The sequence below is a fragment of the Spodoptera frugiperda genome, chromosome 6 (genome assembly GCF_023101765.2).
Source record: "Spodoptera frugiperda isolate SF20-4 chromosome 6, AGI-APGP_CSIRO_Sfru_2.0, whole genome shotgun sequence".
Taxonomy (NCBI): domain Eukaryota; kingdom Metazoa; phylum Arthropoda; class Insecta; order Lepidoptera; family Noctuidae; genus Spodoptera; species Spodoptera frugiperda.
The window spans coordinates 3,407,204-3,434,178 of NC_064217.1; the positions used below are offsets into that span (position 1 = coordinate 3,407,204).

General features: G+C 36.8%; 3 protein-coding genes across 6 annotated transcripts; 2 read left to right on the forward strand and 1 right to left on the reverse strand.

Annotated features, from left to right (window-relative positions):
- Positions 1 to 4,733: 4,733 nt before the first annotated feature.
- LOC126910766 (uncharacterized) lies at positions 4,734 to 26,034 on the forward strand. 3 transcript variants are annotated; one of them, XM_050694366.1, is made up of 3 exons: positions 4,734 to 4,921; positions 23,869 to 23,986; positions 25,875 to 26,034. In XM_050694366.1, the coding sequence occupies exons 1-3, from the start codon at positions 4,768 to 4,770 to the stop codon at positions 25,999 to 26,001; spliced, it is 399 nt and encodes a 132-aa protein (XP_050550323.1). In that variant the 5' UTR covers positions 4,734 to 4,767; the 3' UTR covers positions 26,002 to 26,034. The 3 variants fall into 3 exon arrangements, with proteins under 3 accessions (XP_050550323.1, XP_050550324.1, XP_050550325.1); XM_050694367.1 differs by lacking the exons at positions 23,869 to 23,986; positions 25,875 to 26,034 and adding exons at positions 5,447 to 5,564; positions 5,781 to 6,060 and having other exon boundaries at positions 4,735 to 4,921; XM_050694368.1 differs by lacking the exon at positions 4,734 to 4,921 and adding an exon at positions 23,154 to 23,469.
- On the forward strand, positions 7,856 to 14,006 carry LOC126910767 (uncharacterized). 2 transcript variants are annotated; one of them, XM_050694370.1, is made up of 3 exons: positions 7,856 to 7,997; positions 12,841 to 12,958; positions 13,748 to 14,006. In XM_050694370.1, the coding sequence occupies exons 1-3, from the start codon at positions 7,904 to 7,906 to the stop codon at positions 13,854 to 13,856; spliced, it is 321 nt and encodes a 106-aa protein (XP_050550327.1). In that variant the 5' UTR covers positions 7,856 to 7,903; the 3' UTR covers positions 13,857 to 14,006. The 2 variants fall into 2 exon arrangements, with proteins under 2 accessions (XP_050550327.1, XP_050550326.1); XM_050694369.1 differs by lacking the exon at positions 7,856 to 7,997 and adding an exon at positions 10,759 to 11,813.
- LOC126910765 (uncharacterized) lies at positions 18,323 to 21,825 on the reverse strand. The gene is made up of 3 exons (XM_050694365.1): positions 21,631 to 21,825; positions 20,285 to 20,402; positions 18,323 to 19,786 (listed from the first exon to the last, which is right to left on the reverse strand). The coding sequence occupies exons 1-3, from the start codon at positions 21,797 to 21,799 to the stop codon at positions 19,660 to 19,662; spliced, it is 414 nt and encodes a 137-aa protein (XP_050550322.1). The 5' UTR covers positions 21,800 to 21,825; the 3' UTR covers positions 18,323 to 19,659.
- Positions 26,035 to 26,975: the final 941 nt, after the last annotated feature.

The following is a 26,975-nucleotide window of genomic DNA, read 5'->3' on the forward strand; positions in this document are numbered from 1 at the left end:
TAGACACGTTACACATTACGCTATAATGATATTACAAACACATTAGTATCACACTGAATTAACACTAAAACACAAATTTGCCAAATTAGTGTCTGATAACTAATAAATCCTAATTATGTACAAAGTGAAGAGACGTGGCAGTGAAGTGTATTTAGTTAAATAAACATTAATATTACAGAGTGGGAGCCCTTTGGTTTACTCTCATTTGACATTCCTTTCTGGCCTGGGTATTTCATTACACATTCCCCAGATCGTCCCGTCCTCTATTGAAAGGATGTAACTGTTACTGGAAGAGGTACTGTTTGATATACCTATTACAGAAAAATTAACACTGATATTATATACTAGCGGCTTGCTAGCTACTTCCGCGTGGTTTCGCTGTTAGGCTCCGATTGGTCTTAACGTGATGTTTTATAGCCTTTCTCGACAACAGCAACAACAAAAATAATTATTCAAATGGAACTACTACACAGCTACACTTTGGAACGAGCACTTAACTTCACTAACGGATAGACTGACAAACTATTATTTATTTCTGTACTAGCGACCCGCCCCAGCTTCGCATGGGTGCATTGGTGATATATTATGCCTGTATTGTACATAAAAACCTTCCTCTTGAGAGATTATGTAATCACAAAGCTTAGCAAAACATTCTTATAAATATTTGTTAACCAAAAGACCGAAAACAAGCAACAATATCGTATCGTTGAATCGCACACGAATAAATTTAAATACATTTTACTACAAGAGTTCGCATAAAACAAAGTCAGTTTTATTTTCCCCAAACCATTTGTTCTGAGCCACGTACAACTAGTCTCAATAAACTAAGTTTAGTCAAGTAAACCAGACCAATAACTGGAACTAGTTTGAATTTTAGCAATAAATACCTCCAGTTTTATTTGTATCGTAAAATCTAGGCTAGTATAAAAATCCCAGCCGAAGTTGGTAAAAGTTTAATTCAATGCGAATATTCATCAAGTTTTTATTTCGAGACCATTTTTACGGACGTTTGAACAAACAATATACTTTGTATTTGATATCCAAAACAATTCAGCTCGTTTAGTTTCGGGCTTTATTCTGTAAACTATGTATTAAATTAAGGGGTTATGAAAATAGAACTGTTATTCTAGACAGGATTATAATCGGCCTCAAAGCAAAAAAATTATGTCACGTACAAAAAATGGAAACAATTTTTTCATTTTATTATTAAGTTGTGTAAAAATCTGAAGACCTATATTTTAATGTTCAAACGTTCCACGGGAAAAAATGATATAGTGGGTATCATGATACAATCAAGTAATTAGCAATTTTTATATCTTTTTTATGGAATAGGAGGCAAACGAGCAAACGAGTCACCTGATGGTAAAAAAAAAACAATTGTATTCGCCGTAAATCAAATTTATGCCATTTATTTTATATTACTTAAAATAAATAACTATCAAGAGGCACTGCCGACACACCACATCCGATATAAAACCAATACACTCAACTTTTATTATGATAGTAGTTAAATCAGTTTACTATAACCATTTTTCAAACTTCCACCTTTCAATTTTACGTGTATACTCAAAACTTTTTCTCTAGAACCGGCACTAAAACTAGTTTAGAACTGTCGAACTGTACCGAAGCGTGGCTCTTCCATATATTCTGTTCCATATATCCGTGGCGGATCTTCTCGAAATAAACAGGACAGGTTTATGAAGACTTTCGGATATGGTGTCATAAGGGTTGTGGTGAAAGGCCCGTCGCGCGTTAAATGGGTATCGTTTAAAGGTTTTTTTTATTATTATTAGGTAGTTATTTGTACTGATATTATAAAGGTGATCTTTAAGGTGGTATAGAGGATTTCTTTCTTATATCAGTCGAATATATTCTCAAAAGAAGAATAATAATGTTGTGGTAGCCCGGAGGTTTAAGCTCGCTCCTCATGCATCAGGGTGCGGCTTCGAAATCTACCAACAGCAAGTACCGAATATTTAAAAAACACTGACAAATGGCGAAGAAAAACATAGAAAACCTGGTCTTATAATTTCAAATTTGAAATCACCAACCCTTATTGAGCAAGCGTGGTGATTAATGCTCAATCCTTCTCAATGCGAGAAGAGGCCTTGGTCGGCAGTGGCCATTAATAAGCTGTTGATATGTGATTCTAAAAGAAACTTTTTGTTATAAGTCGATTTGCCACAAACGCAGTCACCATTATGAAATCTTGGGTTTACTAGAAATAGATATCTGCTTACCTTTTCCAAAATAAACATCTTTTATACTAAAATTAAGGAAGGTTAGACCAGTATACTCGGAGACGGGAACAAACAGAAGGGACAAGGTACACAAAATATGCAAACAAACGCATCTTACAACTCGTAAAACTTAGTTGTTCTTGTTCGCAGTTTTGTTTCCAACAAGTTTGGGACTCTCTGGACAGTTATGTTTTGATGACCGACATCTAAGGTTAACGAGGTGGTTGCCAAGTTTTGTCAATGACGCGCCCCGAGTTTCTGTACACAATATTTGTAGTTTGTGAAGGTCATAACATTAAATGTCAGGAATAGACCTCTTTACCATCAGCGAAACTTCGTCGCTTCCTTAAATAAAATAATGTTTTAGAAAACGACAATTATGGTGTATATGTGAATAGTAAACATACACGCAGCCTTGCTGAAGCATCAAAGCATAATTTTTAGAGCAAAACCAAGAACAAAACCATTGCCATTGTGTAACCGAAAAAAAAATATTAAAATACACAAAAACATTTCTGACATGCCGAAAAGGAAAAAAAAGCAAGTTGGAACCGAACATCAGTGTTCTACATTTAAAACAATAATCGACCGGAGGGTCATCGTTCAAAGGGAAATGTACCGTAAAGAGGGGAGATAAGTATTAATATTTTTTATTTACATGACCGGCCCTCATGGAGTTATAATCCTGTAAAGTATCGCGTTTTCCGGAGTGAGAGGAACCGTAAAGGTCAATTCGGGAGGGAATCGGAGAGACCAAGTATTCAAAACTTCAGAAGATACCTGGCGTTTGTGAAATTCATCAGTTTAAAACAATTTTGTTGAATGCGCAGTAAATATTGTTGCATGGTTTGTTGATTTCATATTTGTATAGGAATCGAGTTGTTACTTTATTTGATCGTTGGTTAACGATTGCGGTGCTGGTGCTTTAAGGTTTCGGGTGCCACTGACGTTATTGTTATCAATTACTGATGGTGTTTTTTACTATGGCGTATAACTCCTGGGCCAAGGCCTCCCTACCTTCTTTCCACTCCTCTCTGTGCAGAGCTTTCTGCGTCCAATCCTTATAGTAGGTGTCAAGTTCATCCTGCCATCTCCTTCTGCGCCTGCCGCGACGTCTGATGGCATATAACAACGTATATTTAATTCCTACTATGTATATCTACGTTTTCCAGTATTTTCTTCACATTCAGTTTTTATTATGACGGATAATTTGAAGTATTTTTCTACATTATTTTTTTATTGTTTCAGGTTTAAACTAACTAACACAATTAATTTTCAAGAGAAAATAAATTAAATATTGTGTGTAGATATTACAGATAATTTGTAAGTTAATAAACTGAATAATTCTTCCTACTGGGAAATCGAAACTAAGGCTTACTACTTGGAAGTACCTACATAGTCTAAACTCGATAAATTAGTTTCACTAAACTACCACTAAGTTGCTACGTACGTTAGTTGTAAAGTTCGTTTCTGTAAAACCGTACGTAGGTACTAACACGACTGCTATTCCTCGAAAGAGTAGGTACGTCTGCCAAAAAACGGGAACAAACTCTTACCAGTACCATACCTGCTCTACAATGAGTTTAAAGCAATAATATTAGTCGATCTTCTATAGCTAAGAAGTCAATTTTATGTATGACTAATTTTGCAGCGTCTTCAGCGGTCACTTACGAAACAAGTTCAAGTGGGGGAGAGCCATGCTTCGGCACGAATGGGGCGGCGCGACCGAAGTGATACCACACCCTCACTGAAAACCGACGTGAAACAACGCTTGCGTTGTAAGTCAGGTTACCTGATGCCCAACTCCCCCCTTCCCAAGCTTCCCAATCCCCGATTCCCCAACAACCCTTAAAGTCCTAACCCTCAAAAGGCCGGCATCGCACTTGTACCTCGACTTAATCAGTGAATATACATAGAAAAAACATATACCGGTTGAATTTCGGTTAGTGCGGTGGCTGTGCAACTGGCTCCCGCTGCGGGTGGCGGGTTCGATTCCCGCACGGGGCAATTCTTTGTGTGATCCACAAATTGTTGTTTCGGGTCTGGATATCATGTGTATGTGAACTTGTATGTTTGTAGACGCACTCACGACACAGGAGAAAATCCTAGTGTGGGGCAATATATTAAAAAAAAACAGAATTGAGAACCTCCTCCTTTTTGGGAAGTCGGTTGAAAATAACTCTAAACTTGAACATTAAACATATTATTTATCAAAGTAGGTACATAGTACGAGTAATCGTGTTGCATAATTTATTAGCATATTATATTTGTATGCTATGCACACAACCAAATACGACCAAATGACGATGCGTACAAATAGTATCTTTGTTATTATAACGTGACTTTTCCTTAACACGTTCCATTTTGTTGTTGGGATTTTACCTTCAGATGTCCGTTACAAGGAAAAAATAAGAATATACCTATTAGATTATTTTAATGTTAATAAATAAAGTAGGTAATCAGTAGTTTTGGTATAAATAAAAGATCACGGCCATCGAGTTTTCGAGTGGTTGTTTTTTTTCATTCCATGTTGAACAGCTGCAAACTACACCCAAACAGTAGATTTGAGCGACTGTTGAACAACAAAATGTTTTCGAAGATTTTTATTATTACCTTGATTGTTGGCATCGCCAGCGCAGGGATAATATCAGGCCGGCATGCTCCCAAACCTGCAGCACTAGGTGAGTGGTTTTAGTATTTATTTGTTTTTTTATTTTTACTTTTTTTTATTTTATTTGTTTTTTTACTTTTTTTATTTTATTATTTATTTCATCCCCAAAGTTGCTTTGGCCAAAAGCCCGCAATTTTGGTATAATTCCCCAGAAACGGGTGAGTTTTTAACCTTAAAAACACATATTAATAAACTTAATAATAATAATTTATTTTTTCTATAATTTTTCCTCGAAACGGCACGTATTGTGAGGAGGTTCCTGTCTCTGGAGCCCTAACCACCGGTAGCTTGGACCATGCTCCCGCTACTGGTCGGCTCCTATTTTTATATTTTTAAATGTTATTTTGTTTTTTATTTTTATAAGTAATGTTTAAAAATATAATTTTAGAATGTTTTAAATTAATATTAATATCAAATTAGGTATATTTACATATGTATATAATGTACTAAAAAGTACATGATCATGTATTTTAATTTTATGTTGCATAAACAAACTTTTTATTTATAAAATTAATCATTTGGTTTTCTTTTTCAGCTCACAAAGAAGGTTGTTACATTAAAGACATAAATGATGTTATACCTTATGGAGGCAATGTGACTCTTGGAGACTGTACGCAAGTAGTATGTGGAAAGGAGCTGCTAAACTATTTTTCGTAAGTAATCCATACTCATATACATAAAAACATACTACCTAATGTCAGTTAGCAGTGTAGACTATGCCTCGTAGATAGACGATGCACCTACTACTGAGGTGAAACATACGTCCTACCTTATTGTCTACTTACATTCTGGTCTTCTACCTTATTGTCCCGTTGCATTTATACACAGTATAAACTATTACTTATGAAACTTCTAACAACTATTTTTAGATGCGGCGCACAGGCGAATACTATTCCAAATTGCAAATTGGTTGGTGACTTATCTAAACCGTACCCAGAATGCTGCCCTGTCCTCCAGTGCGCCTAAGACTAAAGGATATCGCTAAAAAATCACATCTACCCAATGTTTGATGTATTATATGCCACATATTTATACTATTATTGTATATAATATTTTACAACATTTTTGGAAAAAACATAACTGTTACTAGATATTACTTGCTCCTTCCTCTTGTTTACTTTAAATAAAGTTTATGTATTCAAAGTGCTCTTTTTGTGTTTTAATTACTTCCAACAGCTGCTGACCTGTTTTTATCACCAGCCAATTCTTTCTGTAAGTTAGATATCATTCAAACATTTCATTTTTAAATAAACAAATACAAAGAAACAAACAACCGCCTCCGATGATAAAAGTCGGTTAAAAAAACATTAAAAGGATCAAATTGACTTTTTATTTCGAAATTCGGTGTTTCTCATTACACTAGTCTACAATGAAAAAGTATCCGAAATAATTTTAACTAATATTTGCTTGTCTATACATGCTAAATACGATTTGATAAGTAAAAGTACCGTAATTTATTAGTTTAAGTTTTACGATTAACTTTGTTAGTTGGCATCAAATGTAAAAAAATATCGTACTTTAGTGCTCTGGTCTGTATTACTGAATAATAAATGTGCTAAAAGTGAAAAAAAGTGAAACTGATATTTAGTAAACAAAGGTGTTCTATACCTATCGCCTATGATAAAAAAGCCTATTCTTACTATTTTAACAAAGACATATCACACCAGGACAAAAGCTGGGTTTCACATTTCTGCTGCAATCCGTGTGCTACAGGTTTGAGAAATTGGCTGAGTGGCAAAAAAACATCATTTCGTTTCTAATAAATGGAAACTAATTTATCTAAATAATTATTGTTTTCGTTACCAGCGTGTCAAGATAAATAAAAAAAACTACTTTGCTCGAAGAATACTTTTTTAAAGTCAAAATTTGTAGACCAGTGATTATTGTTTGTTTCTTATTTGACACCGACCTCCAAAATAAAATTATTTTCACCATTTTAGTGTTCTTTTTAACTGATTTTCACAAATTAATCAAGCCCAAACATGGTAGTATACTGTAAACCGTTCAAGGGTTCCCGTAGCAATTACACTTCTTCATCATCAGACCCTTAATGACAGTCCTGCTCCTCCTAGGTGTAAAGTTGTCATCAATACAAATTATTCAACCTCGAGGGTCGGCAAGGGGTCTCGGGTTCGATTCCCGGGTCAAAAACAATAGATACATGAACATGAAATTCGGACTGTATATTCACTTTACCACCGTAAGTGTAGTAAGTCGCCGAACCAGAACCGTGCGTGAGGCGCGTTCCATTCCGCGCGCCTCAAAGATCCATCAGACCATCACAGATGGGGCCCAGTAGGGCTGATGCCTAATCCGGAGCTACGGACTACCTAGCGGGTTTACCGGGGCTCCGGCTTGACAAGCAGGAGTAGGAACGGGGTAGTTTTTAGTGAGTAAGAGTCTGACACTCCCTCTAGCCTTTCCCTGGCGAGAGAAGTCATTGGATGATATACCCCCTGAAAAAAATAAATAAATAAAAAGGGGTCAAAATAGAGGTGATCGTTTTTATAAAAGTTCATCATTAAGGAGTCTGACACTCTTTACCCAATGCGGAAGAAGTAATTAGATGATCCCCCTCATAAAACCACTGCACCAATCTTGCAGTCAAGAAAAAAATCAACTTTTTCCATTATTTAAGCTTAACATCATTTGTTATATGGTCCTGAAAAAAATCTGGGCTTGTACTTATCAGGACCTAATTAGTAGATTTGAATCTTGACAAATATCGCGTTTATTCGATATGTGTGTTTGTGTAAATCTTTAGATTTCCTGTTTATCCGTATTAAGAATATACCTAGAATATACATACTATATAATTTTTTGTCACATATTTAAATAAGTAGGTAATCAGTGGTTTGGGTATAAATACAAGATCTCATCCATCGACTACTCATTCCATATCTTGGACAGCTGCAAATTACACCTAAATAGCAGTGCCATATTCGGACATCTTTAAAATTTCGTTTGATTTGAGCGACTGTTAAACAATAAAATGTTTTCGAAGATTTTTATTATTACCTTGATTGTTGGGATCGCCAGCGCAGCGACAGCAATAGGCCGGCCTGCTCCCAAACCTGCAGCACTAGGTGAGTTGTTTTAGTATTTATTTGTTTTTTTATTTTTACTTTTTTTTTATTTTATTAATTTTATTTGTTTTTTTTTACTTTTTTTATTTTATTATTATTTCATCCCCAAAGTTGCTTTGGCCAAAAGCCCGCAATTTTGGTATAATTCCCCAGAAACGGGTGAGGTTTTAACCTTAAAAACACATATTAATAAACCTAATAATAAGACCCTTCATAACCGTGAGGTGTGCAACCTCAGGGAATATTTCCTGAAAGTAAACAAGGGTATGCATCGAGAAGTAGCAGCAGTGGACAATGGATTCACTCCACTATCTTTAGCAAAAGAGAACTGGCGTAAACCTGTGGTACTGAGCGTCAATGACCGCAAGGAGGTATGGCATAGCAAGGAGCTCCACGGACGCTTCTTCCGGGCCCTTCATGGACCCAGTGTAGATTTTCTGGCGTCTTGGCTACGATTCAGTAATCTCTTTGGAGAAACTGAAGGATTTGTCTGTGCAATTATGGACGAAGTTATCCTTACGAATAACTACCGGAAATATATTATTAAGGATGGGACCGTTGACATATGTCGGGCATGTCATAGTCCTGGTGAATCCATAAGACATATAATTTCTGGTTGTGGTCGTTTGGCTAATGGTGAATATTTGCATAGACATAATCAGGTGGCCAAGATTATCCACCAGCAACTTGCTTTGCACTACCAACTTGTTGAGTTTGAGGTTCCATACTACAAGTATGCGCCCGATCCAGTTCTCGAAAACGGCCATATCACATTGTACTAGGATCGGTCTATCATCAGTGACAGGACTATTGTAGCCAATAAACCTGATATAGTGGTGATAGACCGACAAGCGCGCCGCACGATGATAATCGATATCACCATCCCTCATGACGAGAACCTCGTGAAAGCTGAAAAAGATAAACAAATAAAATATCTTGACTTGGCTCACGAGGTTTTCGACATGTGGAATGTGGATTCGGCTATCGTTGTGCCGATAGTCGTGTCGGCCAACGGATTAATACCCAACAGCCTCGACAACCACCTTAGGAGGCTGGGGTTGGGCGGATGGATCAAGGGCCTGATGCAGAAGGCAGTACTCCTCGAAACCGCACGTATTGTGAGAAGGTTTCTGTCTCTGGAGCCCTAACCACCGGTAGCTTGGACCATGCTCCCGCTACTGGTCGGCTCCTATTTTTATATTTTTAAATGTTATTTTGTTTTTTAGTTTTATAAGTAATGTTTAAAAATATAATTTTAGAGTGTTTTAAATAAATATATGGAAACATTATTTATTTTTTCTATAATTTTTCCTCGAAACGGCACGTATTGTGAGGAGGTTCCTGTCTCTGGAGCCCTAACCACCGGTAGCTTGGACCATGCTCCCGCTACTGGTCGGCTCCTATTTTTATATTTTTAAATGTTATTTTGTTTTTTATTTTTATAAGTAATGTTTAAAAATATAATTTTAGAATGTTTTAAATAAATATTAATATCGAATTAGGTATATTTACATATGTATATAATGTATTAAAAAGTACATGATCATGTATTTTAATGTTCCAACAGCTGCTATTTTAATTTTATGTTGCATAAGCAAACTTTTTATTTATAAAATTAATCATTTGGTTTTCTTTTTCAGCTCACAAAGAAGGTTGTTACATTGAAGACATAAATGATGTTATACCTTATGGAGGTAATGTGACTCTTGGAGACTGTACGCAAGTAGTATGTGGAAAGGAGCTGCTAAACTATTTTTCGTAAGTAATCCATACTCATATACATAAAAACATACTACCTAATGTCAGTTAGCAGTATAGACTATACCTCGTAGATAGACGATGCACCTACTACTGAGGTGAAACATACGTCCTACCTTATTGTCTACTCATATTCTTGTCTTCTCCCCTTATTGTCCCGTTGCATTTATACACAGTATAAATTGTTACTTATGAAACTTCTAACAACCATTTTTAGATGCAGCGCACAGGCGAATACTATTCCAAATTGCAAATTGGTTGGTGACTTATCTAAACCGTACCCAGAATGCTGCCCTGTCCTCCAGTGCGCATAAGACTAAAGGATATCGCTAAAAAATCACATCTACCCAATGTTTAATGTATTATATGCCACATATTTATACTATTATTGTATATAATATTTTACAACATTTTGGAAAAAACATAACTGTTACTAGATATTACTTGCTCCTTCCTCTTGTTTACTTTAAATAAAGTTTATGTATTCAAAGTGCTCTTTTTGTGTTTTAATTAACTTCCAACAGCTGCTGACCTGTTTTTTATCACCAGCCAATTCTTTCTGAAAGTTAGATATCATTCAAACATTCCATTTTTAAATAAAAAAAGCAACCGACTCTGCTGATAAAAGTCGGTTAAAAATACATTAAAAGGATCAAATTGACTTTTTATTTCCAAAGTTGGTGTTTCTCATTATTGTTTGTTTCTTATTTGACACCGACCTCCAAAATAAAAGTTATTTTCACCATGTTCTTTTTAACTGAATTTCACAAATTAATCAAGCCCAAACATGGTAGTATACTCTAAACCGTTCAAGGGTTCCCGTAGCAATTACACTTCTTCATCATCAGACCCTTAATGACAGTCCTGCTCCTCCTAGGTGTAAAGTTGTCATCAATACAAATTATTCAACCTCGAGGGTCGGCAAGGGGTCTCGGGTTCGATTCCCGGGTCGGGCAAAGTATTACTAGGCTTTTTTCGGTTTTTCGAAAATTGACCGGTATATGGCAATAGGCTCACCACCGGGACAAGGGACTTACAACATAAATTGTGAAAATTTATTAGAATCCCTTCTTAATTCAAGGCGGAAAATCCATGACTTCTCCCGCCTTGAATATTACGAGTCTTATTGTGTTTAGTAACAATAGATACATGAACATGAAATTCGGACTGTATATTCACTTTACCACCGTAAGTGTAGTAAGTCGCCGAACCAGACCCGTGCGTGAGGCGCGTTCCGTTCCGCGCGCCTCAAAGAGCCATCAGAACATCACAGATGGGGCCCAGTAGGGCTGATGCCTAATCCGGAGCTGCGGACTACCTAGCGGGTTTACCGGGGCTCCGGCTTGACAAGCAGGAGTAGGAACGGGGTGGTTTTTAGTGAGTAAGAGTCTGACACTCCCTCTAGCCTTTCCCTGGCGAGAGAAGTCATTGGATGATATACCCCCTGAAAAAAATAAAAAGGGGTCAAAATAGAGGTGATCGTTTTTATAAAAGTTCATCATTAAGGAGTCTGACACTCATTACCCAATGCGGAAGAAGTAATTAGATGATCCCCCTCATAAAACCACTGCACCAATCTTGCAGTCAAGAAAAAAATCAACTTTTTCCATTATTTAAGCTTAACATCATTTGTTATATGGTCCTGAAAAAAATCTGGGCTTGTACTTATCAGGACCTAATTAGTAGATTTGAATCTTGACAAATATCGCGTTTATTCGATATGTGTATATCTTTAGATTTCCTGTTTATCCGTATTAAGAATATACCTAGAATATACATACTATATAATTTTTTGTCACATATTTAAATAAGTAGGTAATCAGTGGTTTGGGTATAAATACAAGATCTCATCCATCGACTACTCATTCCATATCTTAGACAGCTGCAAATTACACCTAAATAGCAGTGCCATATTCGGACATCATTAAAATTTCGTTTGATTTGAGCGACTGTTAAACAATAAAATGTTTTCGAAGATTTTTATTATTACCTTGATTGTTGGGATCGCCCGCGAAGCAACAGCAATAGGCCAGGCTCCTCCCAAACCTGCAGCACTAGGTGAGTGGTTTTTGTATTTATCTGTTGTGCTTTTATTATCCTTTTACAATAATAATATTAATAAGAAGGCAGCTTGTGGCAAGATGTTGGGCAGTGGCGACCCCACGGACCTGACTCCCGGGAGAGGCCCTATTTTTCGACTCCGGTTAGTACCTGTGACTAACCGGAGAGGCCTCTCCTACCTCATACGTGCCTTAACCGGCTGGTTTGAGTGGAGATTCGCAAGAGTGGAATTGCCTTCAACTCCAACTCGGGGGAAGGATGTATCCCAGTAAGATGCTAGGAGGGGTCTTGACCGTACTTCCAGGATTGCTTTGGCAGCCGTGGATGCCTATCCTTCCTCAGGCAGCTCAACGTATGTTGCCCCCTAGTCGCTACATGCTAGTGGCCGTTTTCGGGGGCACAGTAATTGAGTTTGCTAGTCACCCCCTGCCTGTTTATCCGTATTTTTCAATATTGGTCAGGGGCAGGGGCCATAGTACCCTATAGTTAACCGGTTAACTATTCCATAGCCACCCACACCCATATCCCTATCATTTCTTTTCACCATATCTCACAATAGTCCTGCATCAACCGGGGATTGTCCTTTGGTGCACTTCAATAGTGCATACAGGGATAATCGCCGGCTGATGTCATTTAATTGTTCAACGGGCCTCTGATTCCTGCATCAACCGGGGATTGTCCTTTGGTGCACTTCAATAGTGCATACAGGGATAATCGCCGGCTGATGTCATTTAGATTAAGATTAAAATTGTTCCACGGGCCTCTGCGAGTTGGCTTCGAATCCTCGTACGCCTTCCAAAGGGCCGGGACCCTGTGGTCCGGAGAAAGGAATAGAACGAACATATTAATATCAAATTAGATATTTAATAAGTTTTGATATTTACATATATATATATAATGTACAAAAAATACATGATCATGTATTTTAATTTTATGTTACATAAGCAAACTTTTTATTTTATAGGATTATTTCCTTTTACAAACATGTTCGTAAAAAAATTAGTCATTTGGTTTTCTTTTTCAGCTCACAAAAAAGGTTGTTACATTAAAGAAATAAATGATGTTATACCTTATGGACGCAGTAACATTGCTGGACACTGTATGGAAGTAGTATGTAAAGAGGAGCGAACGTTCTATTCTGCGTAAGTAATCCAAACTCATTAATATACATAAAAACATACTACCTAATGTCAGTTATATTAACAATACATACATACATATCGCCACACCTTTAATCCCCGAAGGGGCAGGCAGAGGTGCACATTATGGCACGTAATGCCACTGTGTACACCCACTTTTCACAATTTATATTGTGAGTCCCATGTAATAGGTGGTGAGCCTATTGCCATATACCGGGCACATTTCCAGACTCCGTGCTACCACTGTGAAATTTTCGAAAAACCGAAAAAAGCCCAGTAATACTTCGCCCGACCCGGGAATCGAACCCGAGACCCCTTGCCCGGCAGTCGCAGTTGCAACCACTCGACCAACGAGGCAGTCAAAGTTATATTAACAAATGAAAAAAATTCGACAATATCAGTGTAGACTGTGCCCCGTAGGTAGACGATGCCTCTACTACTAAGGTAAACATACGTCCTACCTTATTGTCTACTTACATTCTGGTCTTCTACCTTATTGTCCCGCTGCTGAGAAAAGCATCTTCTTAGACGGTAAAGAATGAGCATTAATCGCCACACTTGCTCGAGGCAATAATCGCCTGCAATTTGTTCCACGTCCATATTTTTCACGATTCTCAGCGGTAAAACTCCTCTTGGAATATAGTGGTTAGAAACCAGCCCCAGTTCGGAGCAGGAGTTGAGTGGAGAATATCAAAAATTAAAATCAATTCCCATAAAATAATGTAAATTAAAGCACTGCCAATAAAACTAATTAAACAAACACATTAATACATTCTAACAATCATTTTTTAGATGCAGCACACAGCCGAATACTGATCCGAATTGCAAATTGTTGGCCGGTGACTCATCTAAACCGTTCCCAGAATGCTGCCCTAAGACCTGGTGCAAAACACAAGGATAAAGGATATCGCTAAAAAACCACATCTACCCAATGTTTAATGTACACACGATATTTTACAACATTTTGGAAAAAACATAACTGTTACAAGATATTACTTCCTACTTCCTCTTGTTTACTTTAAATAAATAAAGTTTATGTATTCAAAGTGCTCTTTTTGTGTTTTAATTAACTTCCAACAGCTGCTGACCTGTTTTTATCACCAGCCAATTCTTTCTGAAAGTTAGATATCATTCAAACATTCCATTTTTAAATAAAAAAAATACAAAGAAACAAACAACCGACTCTGCTGATAAAAGTCGGTTAAAAAAAACATTAAAAGGATCAAATTGACTTTTTATTTCAAAAGTCGGTGTTTCTCATTATTGTTTGTTTCTTATTTGACACCGACCTCCAAAATAAAAGTTATTTGCATAATTTTAGTGTTCTTTTTAACTGAATTTCACAAATTAATCAAGCCCAAACATGGTAGTATACTGTAAACCATTGGTTAGGTATAAAGGGTTGAATATTTGGATTTCATTATGGATGCGTAGAGCTGAAAATCGAGCTCAGTCGCGTGTCATTGGAAAGGCCCATGTCCAGCGGTGGATGAGAACAGGCTAATGATGATGATTTATCAAAGTAGGGAAATAGTACTGGTGTTGCATAACCTATTAGAATTTAGTATATATTTGGATGCTATTCAAACAACCTAATATGACCACATACAGACACGACAGTCTGTGCAAATATTTTTGTAATTATATTTTAAATATACAAATATTTTTGTATTATAACAAATGCACCATGGTTCACGAAAAATGTGCAATTACACAAATACCTAAATATTCCAAAAACTTTATTTAAAGTAAACAAAAGATAGTAAGAAACAATATTCTGTTAAGGTGCTCCCACACAGCAGTTATATAACGTTATACAACAATGTGTAACAATATAACATTTGCAATAGCGTGTAACATACTCTACAATTACTGTTATAATTTGTTTAAACACAAATGTTAAATCAGTCTCTAACGTTATACAGGGTGTCCCTGAAATCGACGTCCAACGGGCACTAGATGATCAGAGTTGAGTGGAGAATATCAAACAACAACATCAATTCCAATAAAATAATGTAAATTAAAGCACTGCCAATAAAACTAATGAAACAAAAATATTTATATACAATATAAACTGTCACAAATGAAACTTCTAACAATATTTTTTTAGATGCGGCGTATTCGTCCGTCCCAATTGCGTAGAGGTTCAAGACTTATCTAAACCGTACCCAGAATGCTGCCCTACTGAAAAGTGCGAAGGAGTCGACGATGACACCGAGGCGTCCCATAATAGTTAGGAGGGGAGTGCATGGAGCAATTTACCCCCTTGATCAAAAATATGCAATATTATATTTTAAAACTTTTTTTGTGTTTGATTATGTTTTTTTGTTTTATTTTGCACAGCAGTTATATGTATAACTGCTGTTTGGGAGCACCTTAACAGTCATTTTTTGAAACACAAAACAAAACAAAAAAACATAATCAAACACAAAAACGTTTTAAAATGTAATATTGCATATTTTCGATCAAGGGGGTAAATAATAATAATAATATGCTAGCGGCCGTTTCAGGGGGCCCATTATTGAGTTTGCGAGTCACCCCCTGCCTGTTTATCCGTATTTTTCAATATTGGTCAGGGGCAGGGGCCATAGTCCCCATAGTTAACCGGTTAACTATTCCACAGCCACCCACACCCATATCCCTATCATTTCTTTTTACCATATCTCACAATAGTCCTGCATCAACCGGGGATTGTCCTTTGGTGTACTTCCATAGTGCATACAGGGATAATCGCCGGCTGATGTCCCATTACATTTAGATTAAAATTGTTCAATGGGCCTCTGCGAGTTGGCTTCGGCTCCTCGTACGCCTTTCAAAGGTCCGGGACCCTGTGGTCCCGTGATTATGTAAAGAACAAACATAATAATAATAACGAACGAACGAATGGTTAAGGCGTGGTGAATTGTTTCCCGAGACTGAAGGGTTCATGATCGCGATTCAGGATCAGGTAATAGAAACGCGTAATTACCAAAAGCACATCATGCATATCACCCTACCGACTGATACTTGCAGGCGCTGCAATAGTGCATCGGAAACTATTCAGCATATCACAGGCGCCTGTAAATCCATAGTACAAACCGATTATAAGCATAGGCATGACCAAATTGCAAATATTATCCATCAAAAATTAGCTTTAAAATATAATCTTATTTCCACCCCACCAGTACCATACTATAAATACCAACCTGAAACTGTACTTGAAAACTCATCCCATAAGTTATACTTTGACCGAGCCATCCTCACTGACAAAACCATTCATTACAATAGACCTGATATCACTCTCATCGATAAAATTAATAAAACTGCCCAAATCATAGACATTGCCGTACCAAACACACACAACCTTCAAAACACAATAGCCGAAAAACTCTCTAAATACACAGACCTCAAAAATGAAATTACTAGGATGTGGCGACTCAACAGTGTCACCATAATTCCCATAGTCCTATCTACAACAGGTGTAATTCCGAGACAACTTCATCAGTCCATACAGTCACTTGCCCTTCCTTCTTATATATACCACAGTCTCCAGAAAGCAGCCATTTTAAATACATGTCGTATTGTTAGGAAGTTCCTAAACGATACAGACCACGACATGTATACCCAATCCTAAAATTAAGCCCACCCCTTGGACTAGCACTTGGCTTCGGCCCGTACTAGTCCTCAAATCCGGCACTTTAGTAGCCGAGCTTGGTAAAAGAAACTGAAAATAATAAGATCAAATAAACCTGCGAAAAGATTACAAACCCAAATGGCAAAAACAAAAAAGTAGGAAGGCTGACGTACTACATGCAGGGCCATAGGAGTAGGAAATTAGAGAAAGAGGTTAACAGGATACTTAGAGATTACAGGACACACACAACACATGAAGAACCTAACACACAACTAACACATTTTTAGACACACTCAAACAAAAACTTACTGTAATCAACAGTCGATTATGTAGATATACTAAATGCACACTACGAAAAACACAAAATAATCAGTTTAAAACTAACGAAAAACAATTTTACCGGACATTAAAAAATTTAACAACTAACAACACACTATCAAATAACACAACACACACATCATTCCCTACACAAGAAAGTCTACGGCAATTTTGGGCGGGGATATGGGAAAACTCTGTCTGTCATAATAATGAAGCAGAGTGGATAAAAGCCGAGATAACTAAACATAACAATATCCAGCAAATGCCATTCGAACAAATTGACATTCAAACATTTCATAATGCTCTCAATAAGGCCCACAACTGGAAAGCACCAGGATCCGATCACATTCACAACTACTGGTACAAGAAATTCACAACTATTCACCCACACCTATATAACCATATTAACGATTTTATTAAAGACCCCAGTAACATCCCCTCATACATAACCGAAGGAATTACCTACATGTTGCCGAAAGACCCAAATGACACAATTAACCCCGCCAAATATAGACCAATAACCTGTTTGCAAGCAATTTATAAAATAATGACGTCATGCTTAACTCAAATCATTTATAAACACATAGATAGCCAAAAAATATTAATTGAAGAACAGAAAGGATGCAGGAAATTCAGCCAAGGATGTAAAGAGCAATTAATAATAGATTCGGTTATTCTTAAAGACGTACAACGACATAAAAAAGATCTATATACAATGTATATTGATTACAAAAAAGCGTATGACTCAGTGCCTCACTCCTGGTTACTTCAAATTCTAAACATCTACAAAATACACCCACATATCATATACTTTTTGGAAAACATTATTAGGACATGGCAAACCCGACTTCACTTAAATACACCGACAGGAACTATAGCAACAGAATCCATAAATATCCAGCGAGGTATTTTCCAAGGAGACTCACTAAGCCCTTTATGGTTCTGTCTAGCGTTAAACCCCCTCTCAAATAAGTTAAGTTCTTTAGAATCTGGCATGCAATTACAATATAGGGAATCAATGCCTTCTATACAGACCGACCAAGAAAACTGAAAAAAAATAAAATAAATAAATAAAAAATAAAAAATAAAATAAAATAATAAATAAATAAATAATAATAATAATTTATTAATTATTTTATTTTATTTTATTTTATTTTTATTATAATAATTTCCTATGATGATCCAGCCAATGATGAGAGGCAGTGTACACGTCTGTAACGTGCGCTTCCTGCCTATAGCCTCCATGATAGGCCCCGATAACATGGATCCCAGTGGCGTGGCGGCTGAGTGAATACTGGCTGTAACAAAGAATAATAAAAAACGTTAGTGATTGTTTTTTCAGAAATAGAAGTATGCGATGCGAGTTATGATTTATAAAATAAATCATCTACTATATATGGATGACATAAAACTATACGCACTTGCGACTTAACAGCGTCACTATAGTCCCTATAGTACTTTCAACAACAGGAGTCATCCCTAAACAGCTTCATCAGTCCATAAAAACCCTCGACCTCCCGTCCTACACATATCAAAACCTGCAGAAAGCTGCTATTTTAAACACATGCCACATAGTCAGAAAGTTCCTAAGCGAAACAGATAATGTTTCGTTCACCCGCACCTAAAATTGATACATCCATGTGAGTTAGCACTTGGCTTTGGCCCGTACTGACTCTGAAATCCGGCCCAGAAGCCGAGCTAATAAAAAGGAAAAGAAAAATAATAATAATAATAATAAGTCCGCAAGGCAGCTTGTGGCGAGCTGTTGGGCAGTGGCGACCCCACGGACCTGACTCCCGGGAGAGGCCCTACTTTTTAACTCCGGTTAGTACTCGTGACTATCCGGAGTGGCCTCTCCTACCTCACTCTTGCCTTAATCGGCTGGTTTGAGTGGAGATTCGCAAGAGTGGAGTTGCCTTCAGCTCCACTTGGAGTAAGGACGTATCCCAGTAAGATGCTGGTAGGGGTCTTGACCGTACTTCCGGGATTGCTCTGATAGCCGTGGGATGCCCCCCCTTCCTCAAGCAGCTCAACGGATGTTGCTTCCCTTGTCGCTACATGCTAGCGGCCGTTTCCGGGGCCCATTATTGAGTTTGCGAGTCAACCCCTGCCTGTTTATCCGTATTTTTCAATATTGGTCAGGGGCATAGGGGTCCCCATAGTTAACCGGTTAACTATTCCACAGCCACCCACACCCATATCCCTATCATTTCCTTTTACCATATCTCACAATAGTCCTGCATCAACCGGGGATTGTCCTTTGGTGTACTTCCATAGTGCATACAGGGATAATCGCCGGCTGATGTCCCCTTACATTTAGATTAAAATTGTTCAACGGGCCTCTGCGAGTTGGCTTCGGCCCCTCGTACGCCTTCCAAAGGTCCGGGACCCCGTGGTCCCGTGATTATGTAAAGAACATACATAATAATAAATCTTTATTCGCCGAAATATGGTACAAAAAAGGTGGTAACAGGTAATTATGTAGCTAAATACATTTCGCCTTCAGTAGGCATGCGAAAACTTAAGGACTTAAATAACCCTATTAATACATATAAAATTATATTCTATACTTAAAAAATTCTTCTAGGGTATAGAAGCACTTTTCAATAAGCCAGTCTTTTAATTTTCTTTTAAATTTTGTGTTAGGTAGCTCTCTTATTTCTCTAGGAATATTATTATATATATTAATTATCATCATTGAACTATTTTTCTTATGTAAAGTACTTCTACATCTTTCCATTCTTAATTATAAATTGCTCCATCCACTACCCTCCTAGCTATTATGAGACGCCTCGGTGTCATCATCGACTCCTTCGCACTTTTCAGTAGGGCAGCATTCTGGGTACGGTTTAGATAAGTCTTGAACCTCTACGCAATTGGGACGGACGAATACGCCGCATCTAAAAAAAAATATTGTTAGAAGTTTCATTTATACAGATTATATTGTGTATAAATATTTTTGTTTCATTAGTTTTATTGGCAGTGCTTTAATTTACATTATTTTATGGGAATTAATTTTTTTGTTTGATATTCTCCACTCAACTCCTGCTCCGAACTGGGGCCGGTTTCCAACCACTATATTCCAAGAGCAGTTTTACCGCTGAGAATCGTGAAAAATATGGACGTGGAACAAATTGCAGGCGATTATTGCCTCGAGCAAGTGTGGCGATTAATGCTCATTCTTTACCGTCTAAGAAGATGTTTTTCTCAACAGCGGGACAATAAGGTAGAAGACCAGAATGTAAGTAGACAATAAGGTAGGACGTATGTTTACCTTATTAGTAGAGGCATCGTCTACCTACGAGGCGTAGTGTATACATATTGTCGAATATGTTTCATTTGTTAAGATAACTGATATTAGGTAGTATGTTTTATATATACGAGTATGGAACACTTACGTAGCAAATTCCATCAGCGTCTCTTCACATGTTACTTGCATACAGTTTCCAATAGTGACATTGTGTCCAAAAGGTATATAATCATTTAGTTCTTTAATGTAACAACCATCTTTGTCAGCTGAAAAAAATATTTCTAATGACTAATTGTTTTTCCATAACATCATATTTAAAAAGGTAAGTGTCCACAGGTCCGTTTAATCCAAGAATAACAGGAAAACGGGATTGCACGTATAAAGTCGCTCTCAGGAATTTGGGAAATCAACATCTTCGTGAGCCAAGTCAAGATATTTTATTTGTTTATCTTTCTCAGCTTTCACGAGGTCATGGGGGATAGCGATATCGATTATCATCAAACATGCGGCACGCTTGTCGGTCTATCACCACTATATCAGGTTTATTGGCTGCAATAGTCCTATCACTGATGATAGACCGATCCTAGTACAATGTGATATGGCCGTGTTCAAGAACTGGGTCGGGCACATACTTGTAGTATGGAACCTCAAACTCAACAAGTCGATAGTGCAGAGCAAATTGCTGATAGATAATCTTGGCCACCTGATTATGTCTATGCAAATATTCACTATTAGCCAAACGACCACAACCAGAAAAAATATTTCTTATGGATTCACCAGAACTATGACATGCCCGACATACGAGTATGTCAACAGTCTCATCCTTAATAATATATTTCCGGTAGTTATTCGTAAGGATAACTTCGTTCATCATTGCACAGACAAATACTTCAGTTTCTCCAAAGAGATTACTGAATCGTAGCCAAGATACGGACGCCAGAGAATCTACACTCAGCCCGGAAGAAGCGTCCGTGGAGCTCCTTGCTTTGCCATACCTCCTTGCGGTCATTGACGCTCAGTACCACAGGTTTGCGCTAGTCCTCTTTTGCTAAGGATAGTGGAGTGAATCCATTGTCCACTGCTGCTACTTTTCGTTTCATTCCCTCGTTTACATTTAGGAAATATTCACTGAGGTTGCACACCTCACGGTTGTGAAAGGATGTTTTAATATACCTGGACTTTTCAGTATCTTATTCAGGCGGCCAAAGAAGCGCTTCTGTAACGATTGCTTCATGTCCGATCCATTAATGCGTAATCCGTGTGACATACCCAGGTACTTGTAAGTATCATTTGCGGAGAGCGCTCTCAGTTTGTGAAATCTGAGAGTTCTAAACCCTTAGATTACATAACCCCTCCTCAGCTTTACATGCATGACCGCACACTTGTCTACTCCAAACTCAATTTTGATAGAACTACATTTTTTTTCAGTTATTTGCCGATACTAATATTATTATTATGAATGTACAACAAATATACTAAACCAAAACCACTCACCTGGTGCAGATTTTGGAGGCACATAGACAACAGATGTCCCAGCCGAGCGCCGGCTTATTGCCACCCCGGCGGTGGTGGTCCCAACAATCAAGGTAATAATAAAAATCGTCGAAAACATTTTATTATTCAACAGTCGCTCAAATCTATCGGAATTTTTAAGATGTTCCATTATCGCACTGCTATTTAAGGGTAGCTCGCAGCTGTCCAAGATAGAATGACTGTGGCCGTGATCTTGTATTTATACCAAAACTACTAATCATCTACATATATGTACATTCAAATAATACAATAATAATATATATTGCCATATACTAGGTACTTACTCTAGGTACTCTTACTTTTTCCTTATATAGGAAATATAAAGATATACACAGACACACATAGCGAATAAACGCGATATTTGTTAAGTTTTAAATCTAGTAATTAGGCCCTGATAAGTACAAGCCCAGAATTATTTCAGGACCATTTAACATAGGATGTTATGCTTATACTCTTGGGGGCCTGTGGTCCAGGGGCCCTATATAATTGGTACGGTAGATACGGCGTTTGCTACGCCCCTAGTTGTATTGTACTTTACCACCAAACCTAATTAACCACCAAATAGTTACACTGCATACATAATTATTTAGGTATTAAGATATTAGTGCCTCTGCCTCTTTGGTAGAGTGGTCGCAATTGCGACTGCCGGGAAAGGGGTCTCGGTTTCGATTCCCGTGTCGGGCAAAGTATTACTAGTCTATTTTTCAGTTTTTCGAAAATTTCTCAGTTGTAGCACGGACTCCAGGCTCACCCCTTTTACATGGGATTTATAAAACAATTGGTAAAAAGAGGGTGAACATTGTACAAAGCATTGCGTGCCGTAATATGCACCTCTGCCTACTCTTCGAGGATAAAAGGCGTGACGTTACAAAAAAACAAGATAATGCATTTATTTAAACAACCTTTTTTAATCTGAGGTCAACGTCAATCAACAACATTTTATTATAAATTATTAATCAGTTTATTTGTTGTACTTCCCAATTGACAAAACGTTCAGTGATAATAATATGTTTATTTTCCTTAAAAGAGATATTAGTCACAATAGCTGAGAAAAGGTGTCAGATCCAGAATCTAAGTTGACCATTTATAGAAAACCAGCCAAGTGCGAGTCGGACTTGCCCATGAAAGGTTTCGTAGTAGATGACATAATATAAAAGAAAAATATTTCCCAAAATATTTTTCTTTATCGAATTTCACTGGTGTCTAAATAATCTTTAATGTACATTTAACTCTATCTATAAAAATATTGTAAAGAGGAAATATTTGTATGTGACGTACGTATGTTTGTAACGAACTGCCTCAAAAACTAATAGACTCATTTAAAAAAAAACATTTGAATGCTACTTTATAATTGATTTATATTTGTTCGCCCGTACGAAGCCGGGACATAAGGCTAGTAATTTATATGGTTGGCTAAAAGATAAAAAAAGATATTTAATTATGTGCGTAATCAGTTGTTTTGAAATTAATACGGCCCACGGCCCGATGGTCATTCGGATTATTCAAGTTACTCGACATTGTACCAGTTTATCAGCATCAAACTGCTATTTAAGTGCAGCACAATTATTCGCAGCTGCATTTTAACAGTAGTTCAATACTGGTGCAATAGGTGACTGTTTAAAATTTAAAAAATAATAATTCAAACCGCTTTAAAATTCCATTACATTTGAGTATTTTGCTCATCGTTGCTAGTGTTGAACAATAAAATGATATCGAAGATTTTTATCATTACCTTGGTTGTTGGGATCGCCAGCGCCAAGACAATAATAGGCCAGCTTCCTCCCAAGCCTGCAGCACTAGGTGAGTGGTGTTTGACTATTGCCTACATTCTAGAAAAGCTATAGAATTAAGTCTTTCTTTTACCCAACTACCTTAAAGAAAGAGTTAATATTTTGGCCTCATCTAGAATAAAATGTTGACGTTGAAACGTGCTGATTTGTGGCCTATTCAAAAAAAGATATTATTTATTTTTAAATAGATTTAATTATAATCATAAATTTTTTAAACATACATTGACGTTTATCGATTAGGTATTAAGAACATGAATGAATCATGAATCCACTGCATGCGGGTTGCCTTAACGCCCGTTCTAGAAGTCATTGTGGCAGGCCTATGGTCAGCAGTGGACATATTGGGACTGATATGATGATGAAGAGCAGAAAACATCATTTGATTATAATGTTTTATTTTTATTTACAGCTGACAAAGAAGGTTGTTACATTAAAGAAATAAATGACGTTATACCTTTTGGTGATTCAGTTGTTCCTCTTGATAGTTGTCACAGAATCTATTGTGGAAGGGTGTTGTTTTATGCATCGTAAGTAAATTATACTTTATAAAAAATCTATCAAAATGCTCTATAAAAATCTATTAGCTGTATTTAAAAGTAAAAAAAAAATTCAATACGAGTATGTAATTTTTTTTTATTAATGGGATTAGTTTATTTGAAATCATTAAATTAGTTTGATTAGTTATATTTTTTAATCGTTGTTTTAAGTATAGATTATGGCTGGGTCTATGAAAATACTGTAAATCCAAATATACTGTGTTTATATAAGGTGCTTTAAAAGTATCTGCCACGGCTTTAATAGGAGGTAGTGCTGTGTTTGAAGATTACAATAGTAAATCTATATACATATACATATAATAAATCTGTAGAAGGGTCAATTCTGTACATTGAAAATATTGAAAAAAATAAATAGCAGGGGGGTGTTACTGGATCGATACCTAACCCAAAAATGTGATTTTTTTTGTCTGTCTGTCTGTATGTTCAGGCATCACGTGAGAACTAACGGTTCCATTTCGATGAAACTTGGTATATTTATACCTTATAATCCTGGGCATAAAATAGGATACTTTTTATCCTGGAAAAATATCTTAATTTTCAGTTTTATACTACAGAACGCGAGCTCAACAGCAGTAGCTCAATAGAGGGATCTCCTTAATTATTATGGCGAAATCAATACTCCTTAGGCGAATACTGCTTAATTCATATACGAAGACCGACATCCGCGTGGACGGAGTCGCGGGCGGAAGCTAGTATAATATATTATTTATTATGAGTAATTTATATTTTTCATACAAAAAAACTACTTGATTTGTTATAAAATAGCTATCTCTGTCACTGTATCTGTCGCTTCGTCAATGTAAACAATTGATAACAATAATTGTTTGACATATTGACACTTAGTCTATATTTGGGAACCACTTTATGCAGAGTAGAGTGAATGTTTATTTAACTTCTTTATGTTCTCAAATTGAATGAACTAGTCCGGGAAACCATATTTCTTCACCGTTGTAATCTTCAAACACAACACTACATCCCAATAATGCCGCGGCAGATAATTTAAGAACACCTTATACCTGTATATTACGACTTTTATCGTTTACATTTTTTCTATATCTTCACGCTCTTTATCCCCGAAAGGATAGGCAGAGGTACACATTATGGCATGTAATGCCACTGTACAATGTACACCCACTTTTTACAATTTATATTGAAGGTCCCATGTAATAGGGGGTGAGCCTATTGCCAGACACCGCGCTACTACTGAGAAATTTTCGAAAAACTAAAAAAAGCCCAGCAATCTCGACCCGGGAATCGAACCCGAAACCCCTTGTCCGGCAGTCGCAATTGCAACCACTCTGCCAACGAGGCAGTCTTTGACAATATTGGGGTTTAACTTTAACATGAGTTCTGTGTTGTGTTGATATGTTTTTATCATTGTTTGTCTATTACAACAAGTTTTTTCATACAACCAGAGGAGTTACAGGAGTGTTGCACTTCTCTACATTTGAACAAATTCTCAAATTACTTTCATCATACCTCGGTTCCAAGTTGCCTTTTGGTGGGTTAGGAATTTGAAATTTTTACGACTGGGGAGATCGGAGAATAAGAGTTGGACTTCACTACTCTTTTACTAGTTTAGGGAACAGCGAGTAAAGTTCCCTAAGAAAAGGAGGATCCTCCGACCAGGCGAGATGATCAGCCTGGCGGGCTTTCTGCCCAACTGTTGTTCGTTGGGATTTTCTATCCGTGTTAACTCGCATGTAAACTTCATATGTGCGATGCAGGATATTTGTGACGTCATCCGTTGATTTGCTCGTCGATAGTCTATGTGCGACTTCTGTCATCTGTCACTTGTCACTTGTCAGAGTGTCGCCACACTAGTAACAAAATTACAATTGAGTAATTGTTCTTTCAGATGCCGTACAATTGAGACCGATGATCCCACCTGTCATATTGCTGATGGAGACCTGAGTAGACCCTACCCACACTGCTGTCCACACCTCAAGTGTGACGCTCACGACGACTTTATTCCTTTAATTTAAACACATAAATATTAAAAAATCTTTAGAAGTAAACATGAGTTTTTTTTTTACCTTATTTTCACGACAAGTTTTTATAGTCTTCTAACTTTAGCCCGCAGCTACATATTCATTAAATGAATGAAACCTTCCTCTTAAGTCACTCTATCTATAAATATAAAACAACCGCATCAAAATCCGTTGCGTAGTTTTAAAGGTCTAAGCATAAGCATTACGCAAAAACACTTCTTAACACAATCAGTTTACGAAATAAAATCGTTTGATTGACATAAAACATTAATTATCGCAATCTCTTCGTATTCTATAAATAGAGAACAAATTAAAATACCCGAGGATTGTGTTACATATCTACTTATACAAACCAGTTTATCATGGTCTCGCTCCGTATGATCTTATCCAACATTCAACGGTCAGTTTATACTGGTATGTTTAGTTTCATGTGTAGCCGTGTGAACAAACAAATAGACCTACAACAAAATGGAAATTAAAATTAAGTGGCTCAGATTTGATTCAATTACTCTAGTAACATTTATTTGAAGTAAAAACATTTCAAAATTGCCTAACTACAGTACTATATTTCATACGTTTTAAACCACGTTACTGATTTTTTTAACGTTGCCCCACACTAGCATTTTCTCCTGTATTGTGGGTGCGTTTACAAACGTACAAGTTCACATACACACGACACCCAGAGCCGAAACAACAATATTTGGACCACACAAAGAGAATTGAATCCGCTACACGTTGCCCGGGCAGCCACCGCACCAAAGCAAAATAATCTATAATATATTTATACTTAATTTCAATAAAATCTCTTCACTCGACTTTTATAATAGTATAAAAGTCAGAAATAACACTGCATTGCATAAACACAATTATTTGCTTTCTAGATCACCGATTTTCTCAAGAGTCTTATTTATCATTATTGAATAAAGAAAAGTTAACTCAAATCATAAAACTGAAGAAAGAAAACATTT